The sequence below is a fragment of the Dipodomys spectabilis genome, unplaced genomic scaffold (assembly GCF_019054845.1).
Source record: "Dipodomys spectabilis isolate Male_0828 unplaced genomic scaffold, ASM1905484v1 ptg000051l, whole genome shotgun sequence".
Classification (NCBI taxonomy): domain Eukaryota; kingdom Metazoa; phylum Chordata; class Mammalia; order Rodentia; family Heteromyidae; genus Dipodomys; species Dipodomys spectabilis.
This window is the reverse complement of record NW_024870728.1, coordinates 4993728-5016278: the sequence shown is the minus strand read 5'-3', so window position 1 is coordinate 5016278 and position 22551 is coordinate 4993728. Positions and strand designations below refer to the sequence as shown.

General features: G+C 36.7%; 1 protein-coding gene across 11 annotated transcripts in view; it reads left to right on the top strand.

Moving 5' to 3' along the window:
- Positions 1–20896, top strand: part of Mff (mitochondrial fission factor) — a 30919-nt gene extending 10023 nt beyond the window's left edge. Inside the window, exons 5-11 of one of the 11 annotated variants that reach the window (XM_042679025.1) lie at positions 2746–2834; positions 5223–5297; positions 10656–10814; positions 14404–14436; positions 15855–15914; positions 18620–18704; positions 20049–20896. In XM_042679025.1, the coding sequence (XP_042534959.1) occupies positions 2746–2834; positions 5223–5297; positions 10656–10814; positions 14404–14436; positions 15855–15914; positions 18620–18704; positions 20049–20180 (633 nt within the window). In that variant the 3' untranslated portion in view covers positions 20181–20896. The remainder of the gene's footprint in view (positions 1–2745; positions 2835–5222; positions 5298–10655; positions 10815–14403; positions 14437–15854; positions 15915–18619; positions 18705–20048) is intronic. The other 10 variants (XM_042679029.1, XM_042679026.1, XM_042679027.1 and 7 more) reach the window with 10 other exon arrangements.
- The last annotated feature ends 1655 nt before the right edge of the window (positions 20897–22551 follow it).

The following is a 22551-nucleotide window of genomic DNA, read 5'->3' as shown; positions in this document are numbered from 1 at the left end:
CTTCCCACTGTTGAACCCAGTGCAGTGTTATGTGAGGCCAGTGTTTCTTTTCCTCAGCACTTAAGGCGTTTTGGACTGGAGAATTCTCCAGTGATATTGTCCAATGAGGCTGTTCTTTTGCACTTGTAGAATGAATGGTTAGCAACATTCCTGATCTCTAGCATCAAGAGTTGAATTCCCAAAGCTCAACCACAATAAATGCCAAGAGCTTTCTGAATGTATTTAAATAGGAAGAGAAACCAAACAGACTTTGTAAAGGACAGGGTATAAGAGTTTTGGTTGAAAAGAGCAATCTTACTTCAAAGAAGATACTAGAATGCCATCCATTTATAAAATAAGTATATATAATGTCACTGAACCCCCAAATCTATTCAAATGGGTCAATAATCAGAAGTGATCTGAAGGAAGGAGCAGAATCATTGGGCCTATATAAACCATGACCTGGTTTGGAAGAAGAGTAAAGGGACATATTTGTTCAGAAGCTGTCAGTGGTATCCACACGATGCTAAATCCTACAGCAGTCATGTGCAGAGTGTACAGCCAGAGCTTCAAGCACTATGAGATGTATTACTTAGCAAGAGCCAACCTTGTCATAGATCACACTTTGAAAACAATGCTTCAGTAGAAGCTAGGATAACACACATGCTATGAACATCTTAACAGAACACTGAACGTTGCAGTTTAAGTATAAGGAAGCAACATAATTATTAGTACCTTATTTATGATGGCTCAGTTCCATCGACATGACCACTATGAGTATGTGAAGTAAAAGACCATAGCTGATCTGAAGTATTCTGAAATATTCTACTATGTAACATAGCCTAAAGCATGTGTAGAAAATGGCCAGTCCACTCAATGTGTACTTAAAAGAGCACTGCAATAGCTTAGGGAATCAAGAACTTGACCATAGTGTTAGGACAATTTAATGGGTAGTTTATTAACTCTCTTTGCTTCCCCATCATCTGTAGAAAGAGGAACTAGGACTGTAATAAGCTGAATAGAGCAAAAGTCTGGAGCAAAGTAAGGAAAGAGAGAATAAGTCTGTTTGTAGAGTACACTCACAATTCATGCCTTTGCTATCACTGTGACACATTGTTCCATGTTTCTTTCTGCTAACTCTTAATCACTGACTTGGCTGTTTTCCACGTTATTTATTTAAAATCTTGAGCATTGAGCATGTTTGTGGAAACTGTGAGGGTGTTCAGTCCAGTTGTCCTGTCCACATTTACTTTGTTTTCCTCTCTTCTGATCCAAGAGTTCCACAGAAAGCAAGAAGGAATCTGCAGTGGATGCTGAGGTATCTGAGCAGATCCTTAAAGGATAGGTAGGCTTAGCATAGACCCAAAGGACCAATAAACAGAAGCCTGAAAGGTATTTATTTGGGTTTATGAGTAACCTAGTGTAACTTGGGTGTAAGCACATTAAAGAGGAGTCTTACCTGTATATGTACTGAATATCTAGCACTACACACTTTATAAATAGACCAGAAAATGCTGTCACCCAGTAACCAAGAAGTGCTTTGACTCTGAGGAACTGTATTTCTTATTCTGAAAGAGCGTAAGACTGGTTCTGAGTGACAATATTAAGATCCTAAGTTGAAAAGCATCCACCACTACCTTGAACTAAATGATAAAAACATTTGAAATGTCATTATGCTCTTTATCTAGTCAGTGTTTGAGTTCATTAGTTTTATAGTATACAGGTAGGTCACATTAGAAAGCAAAACAAATAGAAGTTGTTGACCTGTTATTTCTCCTCATATAACAATAACCTCAAAGATAACTATCTGTGTAAAGATGTTTTTAATATCAGATTTCCAATAGTGCAAATAACAAGAGACCTAAGATTCAAGCTTCTTGGCCTATGTTAAGGTCATGGACATTTGCCTACTTCCATCATTTCTGGCCTACTTAATATGAGTTCATACATCTTACCAGAAAAAATGGTTCTGACTCAGTAAATAATTTATTTGGATCCCTTCTATACAGAAAAGCTGTTGTTCTTCAGAGAAATTACAAACTAGGAAGGCAAGGAACAGTCAGATTCAGATTCTTCTACAGCAGTCTAGTACGTAGCTCACCGTACATGAATATATGCACTTGCACTTGATAGCATTAAGTTTTATATGTAGCTGCTTAAAAGTTAACTTTGACTTTAGTATAACCTTAAAAAGCTCCAAACTGATTGCTCTGTTTGTAAAGTTGTTTGTTTGTTTTTCCACACATTCTCACACAGCTTCCCTCTCACATCCGTTGTGTGATCAGCATTTGCCTCCCGTCTTCTTAGTGTCCTGTGTAATTAGGCCTTCGATGACCTAAGTGAACATGATAAACAGTAGGGTATAGTAGCTATTCACATTGAATTTACATTGTTTTCCATTAGGTATTAGAAGTACCCTAGAGATAATTTAAATATGAAGAGGGAGGTAACAAAACGTGCCATTTTATGTGAGGTACTTTAGCATCCCATGATTTGTATATCCTGAAGTCCTGGATCCAGTCCCAATGATACTGAGGTGTGAACAGGCATTCTAAACTCTATCTGCATTATAATAGAAGCACAAGTTTTTTTTTTAAAAACAAACAAACAAACAAGTCTTAACTGTAATACATGACTGGCAGCAATTCTTGGTTGCTTTTTCTTTGTTCCTTGAAATTTCAGGAGTAAGGTTCTTTGGATGCAAAATAGCTACTAAGGCTACTAAGGATATTTCCTGTTCCCTTCCCTTTCTTTGTATCTTAACAGATCCGTGCAGTTGGCAGGCTAAAGAGAGAGCGCTCTATGAGTGAAAATGCTGTTCGCCAAAATGGACAGCTGGTCAGGAACGATTCCATGTGAGTGGACCACTGAGCATCTTTATACATTTTCTCCATAGAATGTGTGCACATCTTGTTCTAGATAATTGCTTCCCATCATATGTGAAGTTTTTTACATCACTTTTACATTTTAACTCTAGTTTGTCATAAAGTCTGATCATTTTGTTAGTTGTAAAAATTTTTCAGTCACATTATCCGCTTCTTTGTGTCTGTATGTTCCTGTAAGTATTATTTCCTTGTTGAGGAAATCTATAAAGTATACGTAAGACAAATTGATGAATTCAAATATTCTATTATATGCAAGTTCAAAAATGTTTAGCTAGTATATAAAACAAGAAGATTAAAGTAAAAACTATGTTTATATTTTTAAGTTAACATTGCCATAAGATTGTAAAACAGCCATCTCTGTTCCTAATGAGCTATAATATAGACAAACAGGATTCTACTTACTTATTACAAGTATCTTTTTTAGCTTTCTACGTAATGGCTTGTGAATTATTAGGTTCCCTTCATTTTCAAAAAACAAATGCATGTATTACTTAAAGGACTATTTGTTTAAATTTTTTTCGTCTGTGGATGAGTTTTCACATCCTGATCTTGAAGCTACCATAGATGTTTCGGATCAGACAAATGTATTTTTAGTGTTTTATTAAACTTAACAAATAAACTACCCCTTGAAAACTGGTCAGAATTTTAAATCTTAAAGCCATTGGCAGTGATGCCATTTAAAAATAGATGATTTGGGCTTAGATAAGTTACTGCTTTTCCTCAATAATATTTTGATTGGTTTCCAAGAACCCACCTTGAGCACTATGATACCATGATAACTTCTCCTGGAACTCTTGAATAATTAATTAGATGATACATCTCTTCTGAGAGTTTGCAAATCTAGATAAAAGTGAAATTAATTAACTTTGTGTATAAAATAACTAGAGCACAGTGAGGACTGTTAATAATTGTTCCTTGCTTCCAAAGAAGTGTTAGGAGAGGTTCACTGGCCTTTCAAGCTGATCAGTGAAGTTCCAGATACAGTGTAGATTATTTGCTTTTTTTTTTTAATTCCATTCTTTTGTTAGTTGCAAGAGAAAAAACTATTTGCACCTAACTTTTCTGGTTTTTTGGAGAATCTTAAGATGTCTCCTAAAGTAGTTGGATTTATGTAGACAGCTATATAGCCTTATGTCTGAAGGCTTATATAGGAAGAAATTAAGCTAAAATGAATCTGTAGCTCCTTCAGGAAATATTTCCCTGAGAGTTTTAGCCATTATGAATATGACTTTTTTTAAATGGTTGAAAGTGTGTTCCCTAAAGTGTGTGGCTGGCATATGTGGTGTCGTGTCAATCCTGGAGTTTGTTTTTCTAGAATATTTCTACATACCATATGATACATAATTTATTGTTAAGAAAGATTAAATGTATACCTAAGGGCTTTTGTTATTTGCTAGTTATAATTTTTTAAAGCTTTCTGGCAATATTTTTTCCTACTACAAAAAGATAGATCTTGCTGCTTAGGTCCTCTGACACTTCATGTCAATAAAATAAAGAGTTCTTTTATTATTGTATCACTTTTTCTCAAAACACATGTTATTGGTAGCTAAAGAGAAAGAAAATTGCTCTATGTGTATGAAAAACAGCCCAGTAACATATGATTAAATAGATAATTACATAATAGCTTTATTTTAACTTACCAAATCAGTTCCTTCTGGCACAAAAGATTAACAATGCTTATATTTGATGTTTTTTTTTCTTTACGTTGCCTTAATGACAATTTCTACATGTTTAATAAAACTGGAAGTATAATGTTTTAAAAAATATTAGTTTGGAAAGCGCAAGTCACGTGAATCTTTACATATTTCCACAGTGAAATGCCTTGGACTTTACCATACTTTTTATTATGGATGTTATATATGTTGCCATATTATAGTAAGATACTTAACTATCTTTGTATTAATAATGAAATCTTCCTCTTTCTTTTCCTTTCATTTCATAATTCATCTTTTAAGAATCTGCTACATCTTATTAACATTGAGAATTTTGTGTAATCAACATATTATGTGTCCAAATTAATGTGATAAGGAGGAAATGATTAATTAGTGTAATACAGCTATATTTTACCTCTTCCAAAATAATTATGAAACTATTGCTAACTTTATCTGCCATAATCGTTTTTGTGATGTTAGGTAGATTGTGTATTATCACTCATAACCTTTGCCTGCCTGTTTTGTTTTTTTTTTGTCCCTTGCCTCTGAGAATAGATGTGGAAATGGGTATTGATCAGGGACATTGGTCTTTGTTTTCTTATTGTCATCTGTTGGCACAAAAATGAATTCTGACAATTGAATCATATCTAGCTTTTTCTTTGTTGTAAAAGCTGAATATGTAAAAGAAGCATAATTATTATTTAAGGTGGCACAGATCAGATTCTGCCCCAAGAAATAAAATTTCAAGGTTCCAGGGATCGATTTCTGCACCGGAGTACACGTAAGATTTTTCTCTGCTCTGCTTTTCCCATTAGGAGTTGTTAGCTTACATTAATACTAATCTGTCTCACTGCGTAACTGGCATATAATACTCTTAACTCTTACTCTCTGGCTTTGTAGTACTTCTCTTTCAGGATTTCTCAAACTGTCCTCATAAATTATGTTAAGAAAACAAACAGAAAAGACCAGCTAAAGCAGTCCTATAGTTATGGGTAATAGTGAAAGGAAAATTGGATAATTTATACATGATGACTTTTCATTTTCTTTGTTTTTCTTTGATTGGTTTGTTCATTTCCTACAAATTTTACTTAATTAGTCTCAGTAATGTATCACTTGGCTTTTTTTTTTTTTTTTTTGCCAGTCCTGGGCCTTGAACTCTGGAACTGAATGCTGTCCCTGAGCCTCTTTGTGCTCACTGTTAGCACTCTACCACTTGAGCCACAGCACTACTTGCAGCTTTTTCCGAGTAGTTTATGGAGATAGGAGTCTCGTAGATTTTCTGCCTGGGCTGGCTTGGAACCACGAAGCCTCCTTAGTAGCTAGGATTACAGGCGTGAGCCACCAGTGCCCAGATAATGTCACTTTTTACATTTTAACATGCTGTATTTTCTTTTTTGTTTTAAACCAGAGCTGTCTTTCTGGTTCATTTTTTTTACGTTCCATAGATTAAAATTATGATTTGGAAGATTTTTTTTTCTGCGATCCTTAGCCCCATGTTTTCTGCAGGTAGGACAGGTTAATAATGTATGGGATGGCTGCCTCATGAGGCAGAACATTTTGGCATATAATAGAGACATTCAGCAGGAGTGAGGCTGTAGCTCAGTGGCAGAGTGCTTACCTAGCATGCAGAAGGCCCTGGGCTTCATTCCCAATATTGAAAAAGACACAGTACAGAATGTAGTTCTTAAGCAACAGAATAAACCACACTGGCAGACAGTGACTTTCTCTTACTCTAATTTTATTATTTGCTTCTGGCAACTGGTAATTTGCCTCAGAGAGTAATCACAAAATAAAAATTTCTATTTAAAATTTCAAGAGAAATTAATACCCAGTTTATTTTCGTGAATTTTTAAATTACCGTGTGTGTGTGTGTGTGTGTGTGTGTGTGTGTGTGTGTGTGTGTGTGTGTGTGTGTGTGTGTGTGTGTGTGTGTGTGTCTGTGTGTGTGTCTGTGTGTGTGTCTGTGTCTGTGTCTGTCTGTCTGTCTATGTGTCTGTGGTATAGGCACCTAGACTTGAACTCAAGACTTCAGGCTCTCACCTGGTCTTTTCACTGATGCCTGGGACTCTACAATCTGATCCACTCTCCAGGCCCACTTTTTTGTTAATTAATTGGAAAGAGGGTTTCTTGGACTTTTCTGCCCAAGCTTGTTTGTGAGATCCTCATGTGTCAGCCTCCTGAGTAGCTAGGATTAGAGAAGTGAGCCACAGATGCCTAAATTTTTGTATTATTTTCTTGAAGAGTCTGGTGCTTCATCAAAGAAGTAAACCACACAGTTTGAGAAACAGTCCTATGAAAACCCATAGCAAAAATGCTAATTTACCTTAAATTTAACCTTTCAATAATGAGCTATGCCTCACATCCCTATGCCTTAAAGTTTAGTTCTAACATTGCCTAGCATTGTGTACTTAACTCTTATGCAGTAAGATTTTATGTAAGCATGAGGCAGAATATTACTAATGAAATAGCTACTTATACATACTTCATATTGTTTATATCTGTTATTTTTTAAAATGTAAAGTTAAGATTCTGTGTCATTACACTCCTAGGAACAGTTTATCCTCTAAGAGTACTTTTATTCGTAATCTTGTGATTACTTTCAGGTGATATTTTCAGGTGTGATTACTTTCAGAGTGTTATTTTCTTAAGTAACCTCAGTGCTTCAACATTGTTATCGTTTTTATTTTTCACAGGGGTTTACTTGTTAAAAATCCAACAATAACCAGGTGCTAGTGGCTTTCACCTGTAGTTTTTAGGTGCTCAGGAGGCTGAGATCTGAGGATCACAGTTCAAAGCCAGCTTGGGCAGGAATGTCCATGAGACTCTTATCTCCAATTAACTACCAAAAATAAGCCAGAAGTGGAGGTGTAGCTCAAGTGGTAGAGTGCTAGTCTTGAGCCAAAAAGCTCAGGAACAGCGCCCAGGTTCTGAGTTCAAACTCAAGGACTGGAACCAAGAAAAACAACAACAAATCGCTAAATATTGGCTGGATATAAATGTTGACCTATCCTAAGACCACTGTTCCCTGCTTGGGGGAAACCTGTAGTGGGCTTCTCAGCTGGTGTCAGACTGATTGGTAAAATGAAAATTACTCATATTTGTATTTAAGGGTTTTGGTGTTTTGTTTTTGTTTTTTAATAAAAGGTTAAGGCTGCCTAAATCTTTAAAAAGGAAGAAAGAATTACCAAATTATTTAGTATTATTAAGGTAGTTATGATCATCTTATAATCAGTTTCTCTGCAAATGAAAATAGATGTTAATTAAATTAACATATAAATTAAATTAACATATAAATTAAATACCAGGGGTATTTAATTTATACTATCAAAAGAACTAGTCAGTTTGAAAATAACACATCCTATTCTGGTCTATGGAGGCTTGCTGTGTAAATAAATACACATTCGAAAATTTGCCATAATGCCTGGCTCATACTGAGAGTTTAAGTTAGCTTTTTCCCAACTCCAGTCTTCTGGTCCTGCCTACTGAATAGCTGGAACCAAGTACTTGTTTAACATTGATTTTTTTAGCAGTATCTTTACTTAGTATTGATAGACTTAGCTCCATGGGCTAGGGGTGCACAAGGCCCTGGGCTCACCTCTAGTACCCAAAACCAAAATGATTGCCTTCATTTGCATGTGTTTTTAAAAGGAGTTAGATTTATCCTTTATCTTTCTACATAATATATTTTTAAGTTATTGAGAATCATATAAGGGATTTTTTTTTGTTTTATCATATTCCATCTTAGAATTGAAAGGTGTTTCAGATCTTTTTTAATTTTTTCATTTACTTTTATGAGTTTTTATTATTGATATATATAATGAGTACCTGTGGAGTATTTTAGAACCCAGCCTTCTATTTATTCCATCTCTGTAGTTGTTGACTGTGAGTCTGTGATTAGTTTTTATAAGATGACCATCATATTTCCTATGTACAGACACAATACTTGTACTCCTAGAATTTAAAATAATTCCTTATTGATTGATTTTAGCAAAATGATCTCCCAAAGAAAGTAATTCTTCTTTCCTTTTGTATTTTTTATTTTCAAGACAGGGTCTTCCTATGTAGCTCAGGCTGACCTGAAACTTAACTACTGCCTCAGCCTTCTGAGTGCTGAGGTTTCAGACATGCTTTACCATACCTGAACCCTTTTATTCTTTAATAAGCAAAAATTCATCACACTTTACTCTAGATTCCTATTCAGTTCATTGATATTGTAGCTTTAAGATTATACTTCTAAATATTAATTATTCTAGCCTTTAATGCAATCATATGTACCTATTTCGTCGTTTCATATAGAATGATACACAAAGTGTCCTAAGCCTCAAAATTCAAAGTAACACTTGCCTAAGACATCCAGATGTGCTGGCATCTTCATCAAGAAGAATATAAGATGGACTGTTTATATCACCACAGACCAGATCATTCTAAATCCCACCTCTAGTGACACTACCCCTTTGACACCTGCCTAGTTGCCCGTACCACAGGAGCTTTAGGATTTCCTTGTGTTACCCATAAAGCCTTCTGAGCGTAAGACCAGAAGACAGATTCTGGGCCTCGGACCTGCTGACGGGTTTTATAGTATGTCCAATTCAGGTTTTGTAAAGTCACTTGAATCAATTAACACATTTTATTTAGATTCCAGAAATTTTCCTGTCTCTAGATAGACATTTAGCGTTACTAGCCATGAGACTGAAAATTTCAGTGTATTTTGTCACCACATGACCTAATTTCTGGGATGAATCAGCCATAATAGATTAATGGCTGAAACTATTAACATTTTGTTTAGATCTTTCTCTCTCTTCCAGAGTCTTTGAAGAACATTGCTTTCATGTTTATTATACCTGTCTCTTTAGATCTTCAGGATACTGGAAATTATTGACAAACATATGGATATTTGGTTTCTTAATTTTCTGGGAATTGGAATATTAGATGCTAGTAACTATCCTTTCAAAAATTATCCCATTTATTTTGTGGGTTCCAAATAAGTATATGTTCAGTTAGATAAGGTTACACTGTCAAAATAAGGCTTTCCATTTTTCAGTTTGCTATCTGCTATGTTTTTTTTGTTGTTGTTGTTATTGTTGAACATTCATGGGTCCTAAACTCAGTGCCTAGGCGCTGTCATTAACCTTTTCTGCTCAAGGCTAGTACTCTACCACTTTGAGCTACAGCCCCACTTCTGGTTTTCTTGAAGTTGATTGGAGATAAGAGTCTCATGGACTTTGCTGCAGAGGCTGGCTTCAAATTGCAATCCTCAGATCTCAGCCTCCTAAGTAGCTAGGATTACAGGCATGAACCACCAGTGCCCTGTGTTGTTTGTTTGTTTGTTTTAAATGTAATAATATAAATAGGATTGCATTTATTCCGGTGTGTTTTGCCCATTGAGAATGTTGAGCCCTCATCCCAATGTCATAGTCATTTTTCTGGAACAGACAAAAGCCAAATCCTTGTATGAGTTATGCTCATATATAATCATGCTCCAATATCAACTAGCTCTCTCAAAGTACTCACCTACACCGTAAAGAGCTCCCATTAGAATTGAACAAATTGCTTCATTCAAGTGTAGATGGCTGCCAGGAAGCAAGTGGAATGCTTTTCTTCGTTTTGTGCCCTTCTCTTCAAATCCTCATCATAAATTCCACGTACTTGTTTGGTTGTATTTGTGAAGTAGTGGAAGTGTTGAAGTGACACTTGGTGAGGTCAGCTTAGACACTTGTGTGTAGGCTTTGACACCTGTGTGCTCTCTCTCCCACCCCCCGGATGATCCACAGTTGGTTTGGTTTACGAGATCAGCTATGTACTGCACAAAATAAAGAATGCCGTCCTCTCTCCCCGCGAAGCTAAGGACTGAACCCATTCATTGCTCTAGTGCTCTTTCCTTCTCAAGTTGTTTTTCATATTCAGTTTGTTTATTTTGATGTTTGGGGTTACAGAGTTCCAATGCTACCTTGTAGCTGGTGTTTTTAAACAAATCAAAATGTCTATTAACCTATTTGTTTGTTGTTTTCTTGGGGCAAGGGGGATGATGGGGAAAACAGATCCCAAAAAACTCCCTAAGATTAAAAACTGCTGAGGTAAAGTTGTATAAAAATCTGACTTGAGTATTTTTCTCTTCATTTGCTGTGCTTTGTGTAAACAGTGTGACACCATCGCCACCCCAGGCTCGGGTCTGTCCTCCCCATATGTTACCTGAAGATGGAGCTAATCTTTCTTCTGCTCGTGGCATTTTGTCGCTTATCCAGTCTTCTACTCGTAGGGCTTACCAGCAGATCTTGGATGTGCTGGATGAAAATCGCAGGTGATTGGCCATCAGTGACTCTTGCCAGCTTTGTTACATTCCTTTTGGCTCCTTATTTAGTGGACTGTGGTGTCTTTCTTTTATGTTTGCACCTCCTAGTCTCTTTCTAAGATGCAATGGTTTGAAACAGCTTGCTTTGCTTTCTTTTAATTTGAAATTATTGTCCAAAATTCACATTTCATGGGAGTCTGTTAGCTTTCCATTAGTCAGGAAGTGTAATGGTTTTTTCAAAGACTTTGTTGACCTATTCTAAGTACTTGAGTCTGTCCAGGGATGTGCTGTTGGACTGAGTATGGGATGTTGGAGTTTAGTTTGATAGGATTGAATTAATAAGGTAGGCGTGAGAGGTGTCATGGTAGCTGCCAGTACATTTTTCCTTTTCTCTTGGCTACAGATTTCTTGGCCTATCCTAAAAGCCCAGATGATATTATCTTTTTGATAATGCTGGTATTTTTTTTTTCAACATAAAAGCATTTGTTCATACAAACTTTTTTGTACTCATTTAAAACTTTCAACTCTGAACATTAGTGATTTCTGAGAGTCTGTTTTGAGTTTGCATTATCATTTTATGAGACTGCTAATTTTTGCAAGAATGTCCAATAAATTCAGCCAACCTTTCCAATGAACCTTATTTCTACTTAGAGCTGAAATGTTTTCTGGTTAACTTTGAACATTTGCTGAGTGCTTTTAATCTTGATACCAACCTAGCCTCTTTTTTGTACTGCTTATCCTTGATCACTCCTGGCCTGTGCTACTCATTCCAGGGTTTATAGGTGGTATGCGTTTGGAGCAAAGACCCAAGGACTTGAGCCACACTAACAACAGTTTACAGAAAAAGCACATGGCACAGAGGGGATTACATACACTGTACTTGTATATATGGGGCTGTGCGTACACACATAGACGCACACACATACTGTTGTGGGGTTTTTTTTTTCATTTCCCCAAAGGGTTCAGAGGCCTTTTATAGTCTTAGAACTTGAAAGAATATTTTGGAATATTTGGAAACTAAAAAACATCAACATCCAGAAGAGAAAATACAGGCTTGGAGCCAATCCACTCATTTTTTATTCATCCCACTAAAGAGCTGCCTAGTGGCCTTGAGAAAAGTGCTTAGTTCCTTTGGGTCCCCTTTCTCATGTTAAAATAGGTAGGGAGGGGATAATAGTTTTCTGAATCCTTGGGAGCTATCTTCTCCCTTTCTTACTTAACGTAAAACATGAATAGTCTCAAATTATTTAGTAGATCCTTCAAAATAATGAAAAAAAATCTTAAAATTCCTACTCATAAAGGCCTGTTTTCACCTCCCTCTTTTAAACATATTTATTCTCTACTTGATATCTTCTTTAACTTTTCCATTTCAATAGGTTTTTGGAGGAGGCCAGATTTATTACTTCAGAGTATATCATATCAGATACTATTGCAAGGAAAATACCTGAATAAAAATTTCCAAATCCTGTGTAGATTTAAATGATAGCTAGATAACAAATTCTGGTGCATTAAGGTTGCTTGGATCACATCCCACCAGCACATACTCAGTTCACATATGATGATACAGAAATTGTAAAGATAGGCTTTCTTCTATATGATGAGAAAAAAAAAACATTGCCTAAAGCTCAAATATACAAAATCAGAAAACTACCACTGTAACTACCACTTTACTCTGTATTCTCTTAATATGAAAAAACAAACCTTTAAAAATCCCCTTCTAGAGCCCAGTGGTCATGGACCATGCCTGTAATCCCACCTATTCCCAAGAGGCATGGACAGTAGAGGCAAGGCATAGACAGGGGAGGTGCAGCTCAAGTTGCAGGAAGGTTTGCCTAGCAAGAGCAAGTCTCTTGAGTTCAAACCCTAGTATGATTGATTGAATAATTGGTAGGTAGTTAAGGGAAAGAAAGAAAGGAAAGAAAGAAAACAAGGAAGGAAGGAAGAACACCCTTTTCTGGGAAGAAATTATATGTCTCTTTTAAATAAGATTTTTGAATTGAGAAGAATTATATGTTGCTTGTGGTTGTATTCCATGGGTTGTTACCCTGGAGCCTGGAGTCTTAGTTTTTCACTTCTGAAAACATTTTTAAAACATGGCATATTCAAAGGGTGGTACTGAGGCTCAAATGGTAGCGCATCTGCCTACTAGGCTGAGACCCTGAGTTCAATCTCTAGCATATCAAAGTCAATCAAAAGTTGGTATATTCAGATCTTGCATGGATTAAGTATTGAGCAAGATTTGATGAGAGTTTCAAATGCCAAGTCAGTTTCCCCTAGGAAACTGGAGCATCTAGTATGACTTTTCAGACGTAAGAAATAGGAATGTGAAATTTGGATAATGTTCTACTTGCATGACTGTAATACTGCTTATGAAGTTTTAAGTGCTTTTATGTTCCTTACTCTGTGCATCTTTTTTTTTCCTTTTCTATATTATGACTCGGCTAAATTATGCTACTGCAATATCTTTGGTCTTATGCCATCACATTGAGTATAGTTAATTTAAGCTAGAGCTGTTTGTCAAGAAAAAGAGGTTTTCTGCTTGTTATTATAAAATAATACAGATTCATAGCTGCTCAACATAACTATTTTTCAGGTTATTTTTGTTTGTGTTTATTAAATGTACCAAGAGGTTTCAATTCAGCATGTCAGTTTATGAGTACAACACACCTTACATTTCACCCTTCCATCACTGTAAGAGATTTCTGGATTGTGTTTTCTTTTACTCATGATGAGCGTGGTTTAGATGGTCTAAACCAAATCTAGCACAAAATACAGTTAAATCATAGGTATGCCTTAGCAAAGTTCACAGACATAGGTCAATGCTGTACATGTGGAAGACTGATCTGTTGAAAACTGTCCTGGACAAGGACTGAGTTTGTCCTTTGCTGGAGAGAGTTGCCCACCTCTTCCGATACACCTGTTAGAGCTGTATCTTATCCTCCAATGTAAATGAGTAACATTTTAAAGAAGAAACTTAGCTTATGTGTAAGAATATCATTTAAATATTGATGGATGAATTGTGCCTAAGTTTCATTTTTAGGAAGGTATTGATTTTTTTATAGTTTTTCTTTTATCAAGTTGTATTGATTACTTTTTATACTTTTTCCCTAGCAAGTTGTATTGATTATTATTTATAGTTTTTCCTTAGCAAGTTGTATTAACTTTGAATTAATAGAATAAGAAACCAATGTATGAATGATTTCCGTTTTTGTAAAGTATCTCTAGAAATATATATCTTGTGAAAAGTAGAAATTTGAAGGTATAGTTGATGGAGCATCTACTTGTCATTTTTTATAAATGTATATATAATTCCAGCTCCCCCAATTAAACTATTTGCTTTTAGCAGTTTATATTTTTGTAGCAAAGAAATGCCACTTAGTCAAGCCATACATGACTCAGAAATGTCAGTATACATTTTAATGCTAAAACCTGGGTGGCCTTAGATTTCCTTCCCTGTTGCCACTATAATGATAAAACATTTACATTGAACAATTTATGTACTAAGTCATACTGATGGTAGAAAGTGGTACTTGAATGAAGTTTCTAACTGCCAAATACCTGTCTAATTTACTTTTATATTATATGTGTCAATTGCCAGTGTGAGAAGACAAAATGAAATACGTTGTGAAAGGTAACCCTATTATTTTCTGGCTCTGCATTATAAAAAGGAAATCTCTGTGGTGGAATATGTTGAATACAGCAGATCCATTTGGCCATATTAGCATGCATTAAAAAATAAACCTTAGGAAGCACTTCATCTAATTAGCCATTCTCATGCTTGTATAATTTAGGATTGCAGGTTATTCATAGTTTTCCTGATTTCACAGAATACGTTTTTTAGTAAGATGAGATGAATTAAAAACCTGTCTCAAACACATGTGATTTCTTAGTGTTCTGTAGTGAACAACAACAACAAAAAAAACACCTATAAACATGTCTCCTCCAGAAATCTCCGATTCCTTCTCCTCTAAGCTCCAGAAGTATTCATTAAATACTGGTAGCAACTTTAGAACACGTAGAAGCTAAATGTTAAAAAGTTTCTCAAATGAATTGAGTTGTCAGAAAATAGTGATTTCTGTTCTGTCACTGTGCCACTTGAAAAAACATTGTATATTTGATACTAAACCTCTATAATTGTTGCCTTGATACTTATATTCAGGCAAAGCACTATCATTCAGAGAATGAGACATGCAAAATAGGATTTAATGATTTGTTTAGAATCCTTACACGGATTCCACCCCCTCAGTCTCCTTCCTCTGGTTAGCAAATATTATTGATTATTTTAGGGTCAGTTAATCAGTGGACATGCAGTGCTTTTATTTTCTGATAATAAGAAGTACAACTAAAGTATGTGCTGAGACTGAGTGAAAAGCCCCACAAAGTTTTCCGGTTCACCTTGGTCCTCATTTCCAGCAGCCCTGTATGTCACTCCTGGTTGTCTCACGATTAGATTCTACATATGGATCACATGCTCTAATGTGGCCCCAGCTCCAAAGCTGACGAGTGTCTTAGTCTGGAGAGCCTAGGGTTCGAGAGCCGAGAAGCAGCCACATTAAGGCATCAGGCCCAAGTGAGAGCCATGGGCTGGGAGGAGGGGACCCTGGGAAGTGGGCCTGGCTTTCAGTTCTGTTTTTGCCTTGAACTAGTGATGTTAGTGAGCAACCACGATCATGCAGGCGCTCCTCACAGGTTCTTGTATGCTTTTTAGAGTTGTCGTGATTTTTTTTCCAACTGGAAGAAAGGAATTAGACTTTGTCCTCTGTCTTAAATCTCATAAAATGTTACCTCCAGAAAGAATGATCAGTTAGTGCTTTTTTTGTCACGTTTCCTGTTTCTTTAATTAAAGGTAAAGTGTTAATTTATGAAATTCTCAGAAGTGGAGGACATGTGAGACAAACACTTTCAAAGTATTTGAGAGATATTATATTGTATTGAAGCATACAATATAATCGCATTTGACATTTATTTGTCTTGTTTTTGCTTTTTATTTTATTACCTCTCTGTTTCCTGATACTGTCTTGTGCCTTCTCCCGCAAAATCCCGCCTTAGACCTGTGTTGCGTGGTGGGTCTGCTGCCGCCACTTCTAATCCTCATCATGACAACACCAGGTAACTTTTGAGACTTTGTAATTATCAAGGGAAACAAGAAGTTGGTGGAAGTGGTATTTTGTAAAACATAATGCATGTAGTAGCCATGACCTAAAGTTACAGCATGAACATCTACAGTTTGCCCTAAGGAGTAATCCTTCTCTGTTAGGGCAGGAAGTCTGTCCATCATGGTATTTAGCCACACAAGTATGAGGAAAATGTTTAGTAATTGTGGGATAGCATGGTGTGAATACAATTGTAATAGCTTATGGGAGATGATGAAAAAACACAGACAAAATAATCTTAATTTGTGTTTTATGCTCGTTCCTGTAATTCTTGCCTAGGTTCTGTCCAGCACTTGCTGTTCGGCTGAAATTATCTAAATGTCACTTGCAGTGTATGGACTGTCTTCTCCATAAGGCATCATCTTACCTCAAAGTGAGGGAAACCCACCAGTGCAGAAAACTGAACATAGAAAGGCGATCTTGTTTGAAATAGTTTTAGTCATCTGTTGTGGCTTCACCTTTCACATATTCAGACATGCTTAGCTTGTGCAAATTATTTCTTCCTGTTGGCAGATAGAATGGCTTCTGCCAGTATTTAAGGATCTCAGAGGCTAAAATGCCGATGTAGTTTGTGGTTACTGAAAGTATTTTGTTGTTGTTGTTGGAGTCTCCCACAGTTGACTAGACAGGCCTTGGGTCATGATCCTCCTCTCTATGTCTCCCCTGTAGCTGGGATTATAGGTAAGGACCTGTAATCCGTGGCTTGTTTGATGAGATAGGATTTCACTAACTTTTTGCTGACATTGAACATATTTCTCCTAATGTCTGCTTTCTATGGTGGCATGAGTCATAGTCCCCAGACCTTTTGTAGAGTTTTCTATTCTGATAAACTAGAGTTTTAGTTTAAAATAATTTTAAAGTAAATTTTTATTTTCAATTGAATTAGGTATGTAAAGTCTTGTATATCTTGAGACTTTTTGAAAAGGAAGATACCTTTTACAGATTTCTAAAACCTTAGTTAATTCAGCATTTAAATTGTGATTTCTTTTGTTGTACTTCATTTTCTGTACTGAGGCCAGGTGCTTTACCTAGAGACAGTTGCTGCTATGGCTTGGTTCTACCCCTTTTTTGTCTCCTCACATTCTTCTAATATGAGGCCTCACCTCAGGAAAATACAAAAGTCTTATTTTAAGAACAAAGGAATTAGGGAATTAGGAATCTTTAACCTTTATTTTCTTCCTAATAAATGTTCTGTGTTTCCTGTTTTGGTTGTTTTCTGTTTTGTTGGGAATGAAATCAGGGTCTACCCTAGTAGTTATTTTAATATACACCCACAGTTATCTTTCTAGACACAGTGTCTGCACACTTACTGAGTCCTTTCCTTCTCTAACTGATGTCATTGTCCTTGGTATTCTAGCAGGGTCTACTGTGTCCAGGAAGAAGGGGCAGTTCACATAAAATCCATAAGAGGGACATTCAGATTGTTAGCCCACAGCCTTTCTTATTTAAATCTCATTTTGCATAAAGTGGTTTTTTTTTTTATTATTTTTAGCAGTATTTGAAACAATAGGATTTTCTAAAGAATTAACTTTGAACATGCCCAGATGAAGTAAGTACTTCTAGCTCACATCCCTTTTGTCTGGTAATGGAGTTGTAGTGGAGACTTGTCCCAGTGTTGGAATCCATGCTCCAGTGCTCTGGGGATTACTTCAGCTTATTTGTTTTCTGCTCATTCAAGAAAGTGACTGTGACATCTCTCCAAAATAAACATACAGTAGCTATACGTGTAAGTGAGCCATGTGATACATAAATTGCATCCCACTAAAGCTCTTAAATTTTAAAATACGGAAGTTCAGGTGAAGGGAAGAATGGCATTTGTGCATATTTGTTTTTCACAGTTTATTGTTACTCATTTAAACTTAAAAGTGACTACATTTGAACAAAGTATGGTTAATATATGCTTTACTGATTATGGTGGTGACTTTCCAGTTTGGTTAATTGATATACATCCTCTAGGCTATTATTGAGCGAATTCTATATCTGAATGAAGTGGTTAAATGTATTGAGATTTCCTACTTGCTTCTATAGAAGAAAACAGTAGAGAGTAAGAAGTTGGAAATCAGAACTTGAGAGTAGGAAGGGCAAGAAAAGGCAATGAGAGTGAGGGAATATGAACTAGCAGTCTTCTTTGTGTTTCGTTTTGTATCCCTTCCTAGGAGCCTGCCTGTGGCACTATATTTACACATACAATCCATATGGAATTATTGTGTGAGAATAATTCTTCTGTATTGCCCTACAGTGGCTACTCTCAGCCTTCCACCACAGGTCCTTTTGTAACTTTGTTGGTGTCTGGCTTGAAAAGTGCCTATTTGTATCTTTAGTTCCTAAAGCTTCACCACATCTTTCCAGTATTGTAGGTAGTTATCATCTTAGCTTTCCTTTCCTTTGGTAATATCATCAAACGGCAAAATACTTTAGTAGCTTGTCTTGCTAGTAGCAGTCCGAATATCCTTTTTTTTTTTTTTGGTTGGTCGTAGGGCTTGAACCTGGCCTGAGCGCTGTCTCTGAGCTCTTCAGCTCAAAGCAAATGCTCTACCACTTGAGCCACAGTGCCACTTACCCAGTCTGAATATTCTTTGTGCAAACAAAATGCATTATATGCCTGACAGTGCAGTTACTCTTAGTTCTGTTTTAATCATGCTAATGTTTCTTATCTTCTAGGTATGCCATTTCAAATATAGATGCCACAATCGAAGGAACATCAGATGACATGACTGTTGTAGATGCAGCTTCATTAAGACGACAGGTATTTGATATACCAGATAAGATGTAATCCAAACTTACACTTGTGTAATAATTTAATGCAATAGTTCATAACATTTTATTTTCTGTCAAACCAATGGATTGAAATAGTTTATTTGTCAAGCTATTGAATTAGCCATTGTTGAATTTTCCAATCTAATTTAAACCTCTGTTTAGCTAAAATGAATTGAGAGAATTCTAGCAAAGAATCTTGACATGTTAACAAACCATGGCTGGTTTGGCTCGGAAACTGTCACTTTAGGAACTTTGCTACTCTCTTTGATGCCTCCATTTGGAAGTCCCTGTTTTAAATTTGCATAGTTGTCTCTCCATGTAGATTTCATGCATTCTGTGGTTAGTCTTTTCTTGACATTACAATTTCATAAACATATTTTTTAACAGCAAGAAATATAAAGGATTTGCAAGCTTCCTTCTAGAGTCACACAGACGTACGCACACAAAGAAAGCATGTTTAGTGTTGTCATTGTGTAAGTCAAATACTTGAAGAGGGAAATGGGATGAAATAAAGTTGTTGTTTTTGTTTTTTGAGTGGCGATCAGTGAGGGATGTGACATTAAACCCAGCAGCTGCTCTGCCTAGGGCTGCCCATGGGAGGACCGTCAGCTGAGGGTGTGCTGTCACCCAGCAACATTGAAGGGTCTGGGTGGTATATGACAGGGGCCACACAGTGGATTCATTGCTGGGCCAACTCAGCAACTCTCAGAGGTGGACAGAGAAGGTAAATAGCCACAAGGAAATGTGAGCATCTGATGCTGGGAGACCAGAAGCTCATGGAGGAGGAATCCCATATTCTTTCTTTAGGCAAGGCCGCCTAAATGTCTACTGCACCTTTTATATCAGAACAGCCTATGGTGGGCACCAGTGTCCTTCCCTCACAACCAATCACTCAGAAATTCTGAGAAAGGGAGTGGACAAGAGTAGTTAAGTGAACTTACCTGTCAGATGAGTAATTTTTTTGGGGGGGGGGGGAGGGTCCGGTCCTGGGGCCTGAACTCTGGGCCTGGCGCTGTCCCTCAGCTCTTCAGCTCAATGCTAGCGTTCTACCACTTGAGCCACAGCGCCACTTCTGGCTTTTTTCTTTTTTTGCTTATGTGGTGCTGAGGAATCAAACCCAGGGCCTCATGCATGCAAGGTAAGCGCTCTACCACTGAGCCGCCTTCCCAGCCCAGATGAGTAACTTTTTTTCTGTTGATGGTTGTGTTTATTTTGCTCCCAGTGAAACCATGTTTGTAGTTACTCTTTTGACAGATTTTTATGCCACTTTTTTAAGAGTTCAGTTGCCACATGCATTAAAGCTTCTCTTTTGCATTTTGTGTTTTGCACTTAGATAATCAAACTAAATAGACGCCTACAACTTCTAGAAGAGGAGAACAAAGAGCGTGCAAAAAGAGAGATGGTTATGTATTCAATTACCGTAGCATTCTGGCTGCTTAATAGCTGGCTCTGGTTTCGCCGCTAGAGGTAACTGCAGCATTCAAATATATTGTTTCAACAGCTGGAAATATAAAAGGATTTGCAAACTTCCTTGTTTCTGTCTTTGCATTGTATGCCGTTTTATAGTCCATGCCCTGAAAATGTATTTCTCCCAGAAAATAGGGGGGGAAGAACCTATAATTTGTAGAAGTAAAGGTGTATTCTGTTACTCAACTGTATTCACTTTAGACCAGTTCTGCAGAGACACCGGTGTGAAATTCTCCTTTTGCATGTTTTGTAAATAGGCTCTAGTTTGTTTTCTTTTTTAAAAAAAAGAAATTGATTTTTTTGCTTCATCATTCTATACAACTCATTCTGTGAGAGGCAGAGAGAGTGCATACAGAATGGATTTAGAAAAGTCTGTGAAAGCAAAACAATGACTGTCCTCTTCCTTAGATACTATTGAGCAGTAGTCTTGTTAGCAGACATGGTTGCATCGACATTTCAGCATTAACATGCTACAAGTCATGGTCTAGTTCCTGTCTTAACAAAAATGACCCACTACTACATGATCACCTGTACATATTAAAATAATTCCTAATAATTCAGCAGTTTACCTGTGCAGTATGTGTTCTTATTTTCATTTTAGTTTTGCAGATAATTTTCTATAAAGTACGTTTATACCAAGTCCATGTGTGAACAATAAAAAGTACAGAATAAGGTACAAATGTAGTGTATTTAATAAACTGTCAACCAAAGCAATGTTTGTGTGCGGAAAGATTTATTTCATAGGCTAAGAGCTTCCTGGCATGTTACTTTCTCTGCATCTGCCTCTCAGGCAGGGAGTGCACCAGATGACTGGGAACCACAAGAGCCACTAGCTCCTTTCAGATCTGGATCCTGGAAGGAATGGGCACTGGCTGCATTGTAAGTGGTTTTTAAATGACTATTTCCAGAAAGGGGTCACAGTGAAAACCCTTGAGTTGTGTTTCACCTTTTCCACTGTGGTATTAACCTGCTTGTATAGGATGTCATGAGAAATACCAATGAAACCAAGCCCTAGGTGTCTTTAACTCTTAAAAATTATGTTTCTGTTGACATTGTAAAAAAACAGAATTCACTTAGGTGCCATACTTTCTATATATCTTCAGTTACCTTTCTGCCAAGGCGGTTGGGGGGAAAAAAATTAAGGAAATTCTTTAGACAGGTCTCACACTAACATACCACATTAACACTGCTCACTACAAATTGTATCTTATTCCAAGCTCTTTATCTTGAATACTGTGGCTGCTTGTTTCATTGTTTCGTAATGAAGTTTTTCCAACTTCCACTATAGAGACATGGTGCCTTTCCATAACTTTAAAACTATTACTTTATTCCTTAAGCTCATCACATGCACTTTTTGGCTTGGGTGGATTTCCAGAACTTTACCTTGCTAGTAGGGGCTCTGACACTTCTAGGTGGCATGTTTTTACAAATTTAGAACAAAGAAACATCACAGTGATTTAAACACATCTGTCAGTTATATGGGAGATTCTTGAGCTTCTGCAGGTCAGCCAAGCTACACGGTGTGGGGGTGAGTATTTAAACTTTGGGTTTTGAAATGTCCATGGTTATTTTAATTTTAAGTCAGAACTATGTGGTGTTACAAAGTCCATGGTAAAGCGGGCTCACTTTACAGGTAATTTCATGTTTCTGTTTTTGCTTCTGTCTTGTTCCTCCAAAAAGAAATATTTGAAGGAAGATTCTTCTTTGTACTTAGGATGACCAAAAATTTAGTAACAATGCCTTTTTTTTTTTTTGCCCATGACAGTCTTTTAACTTTCACTAATACCTTAATGGTGCAGTTGCTATATTTGTTCTAGCTTAATGTGCGCCACAAGGCGATTTCTGGGAGTAACCCTCACAGTTGTGACTACAGAGATGGTCAGAAGGATGGATAAAATACACTACCACTTTTGCTCAGCAGGTGTGGAAGGGATCCACCAAAGCCAACATGAAATAAAAGCAGGAATCCTGGGAGATTGGTGCAAAAGTCATTTTTCCTCAATGATTTTTAACAAAGTTTAGCAAGCTGGAACTTTCTCCCTGACGGGTTGTGTGTAGGAAGATAGAATTCCCTGCCCTGGTCAGGCACTGACTCATGACTGAAGTTGAGACCTCAAAAAGACTGCCCCCTTACTCAGTGCCAGAGTGCCAGAGGAGTCTGCTTCTCAAGGGCCTTGAACTTTAAATCCAGCCATTTATTTACCCCCCAAAAGTTGTTCATCTCTGCTTTTAAAAGTGTTTAGGAAAAAAAATAAATAAAAAAATAAAAGTGTTTAGGTACTAACATCTGGTTGTGGTCAGTATAATCAGGAAGTAGTTCTTAGCTAGTTGAGCTGAACTTTGGATTTCAATAAATAATGAAAAAGATT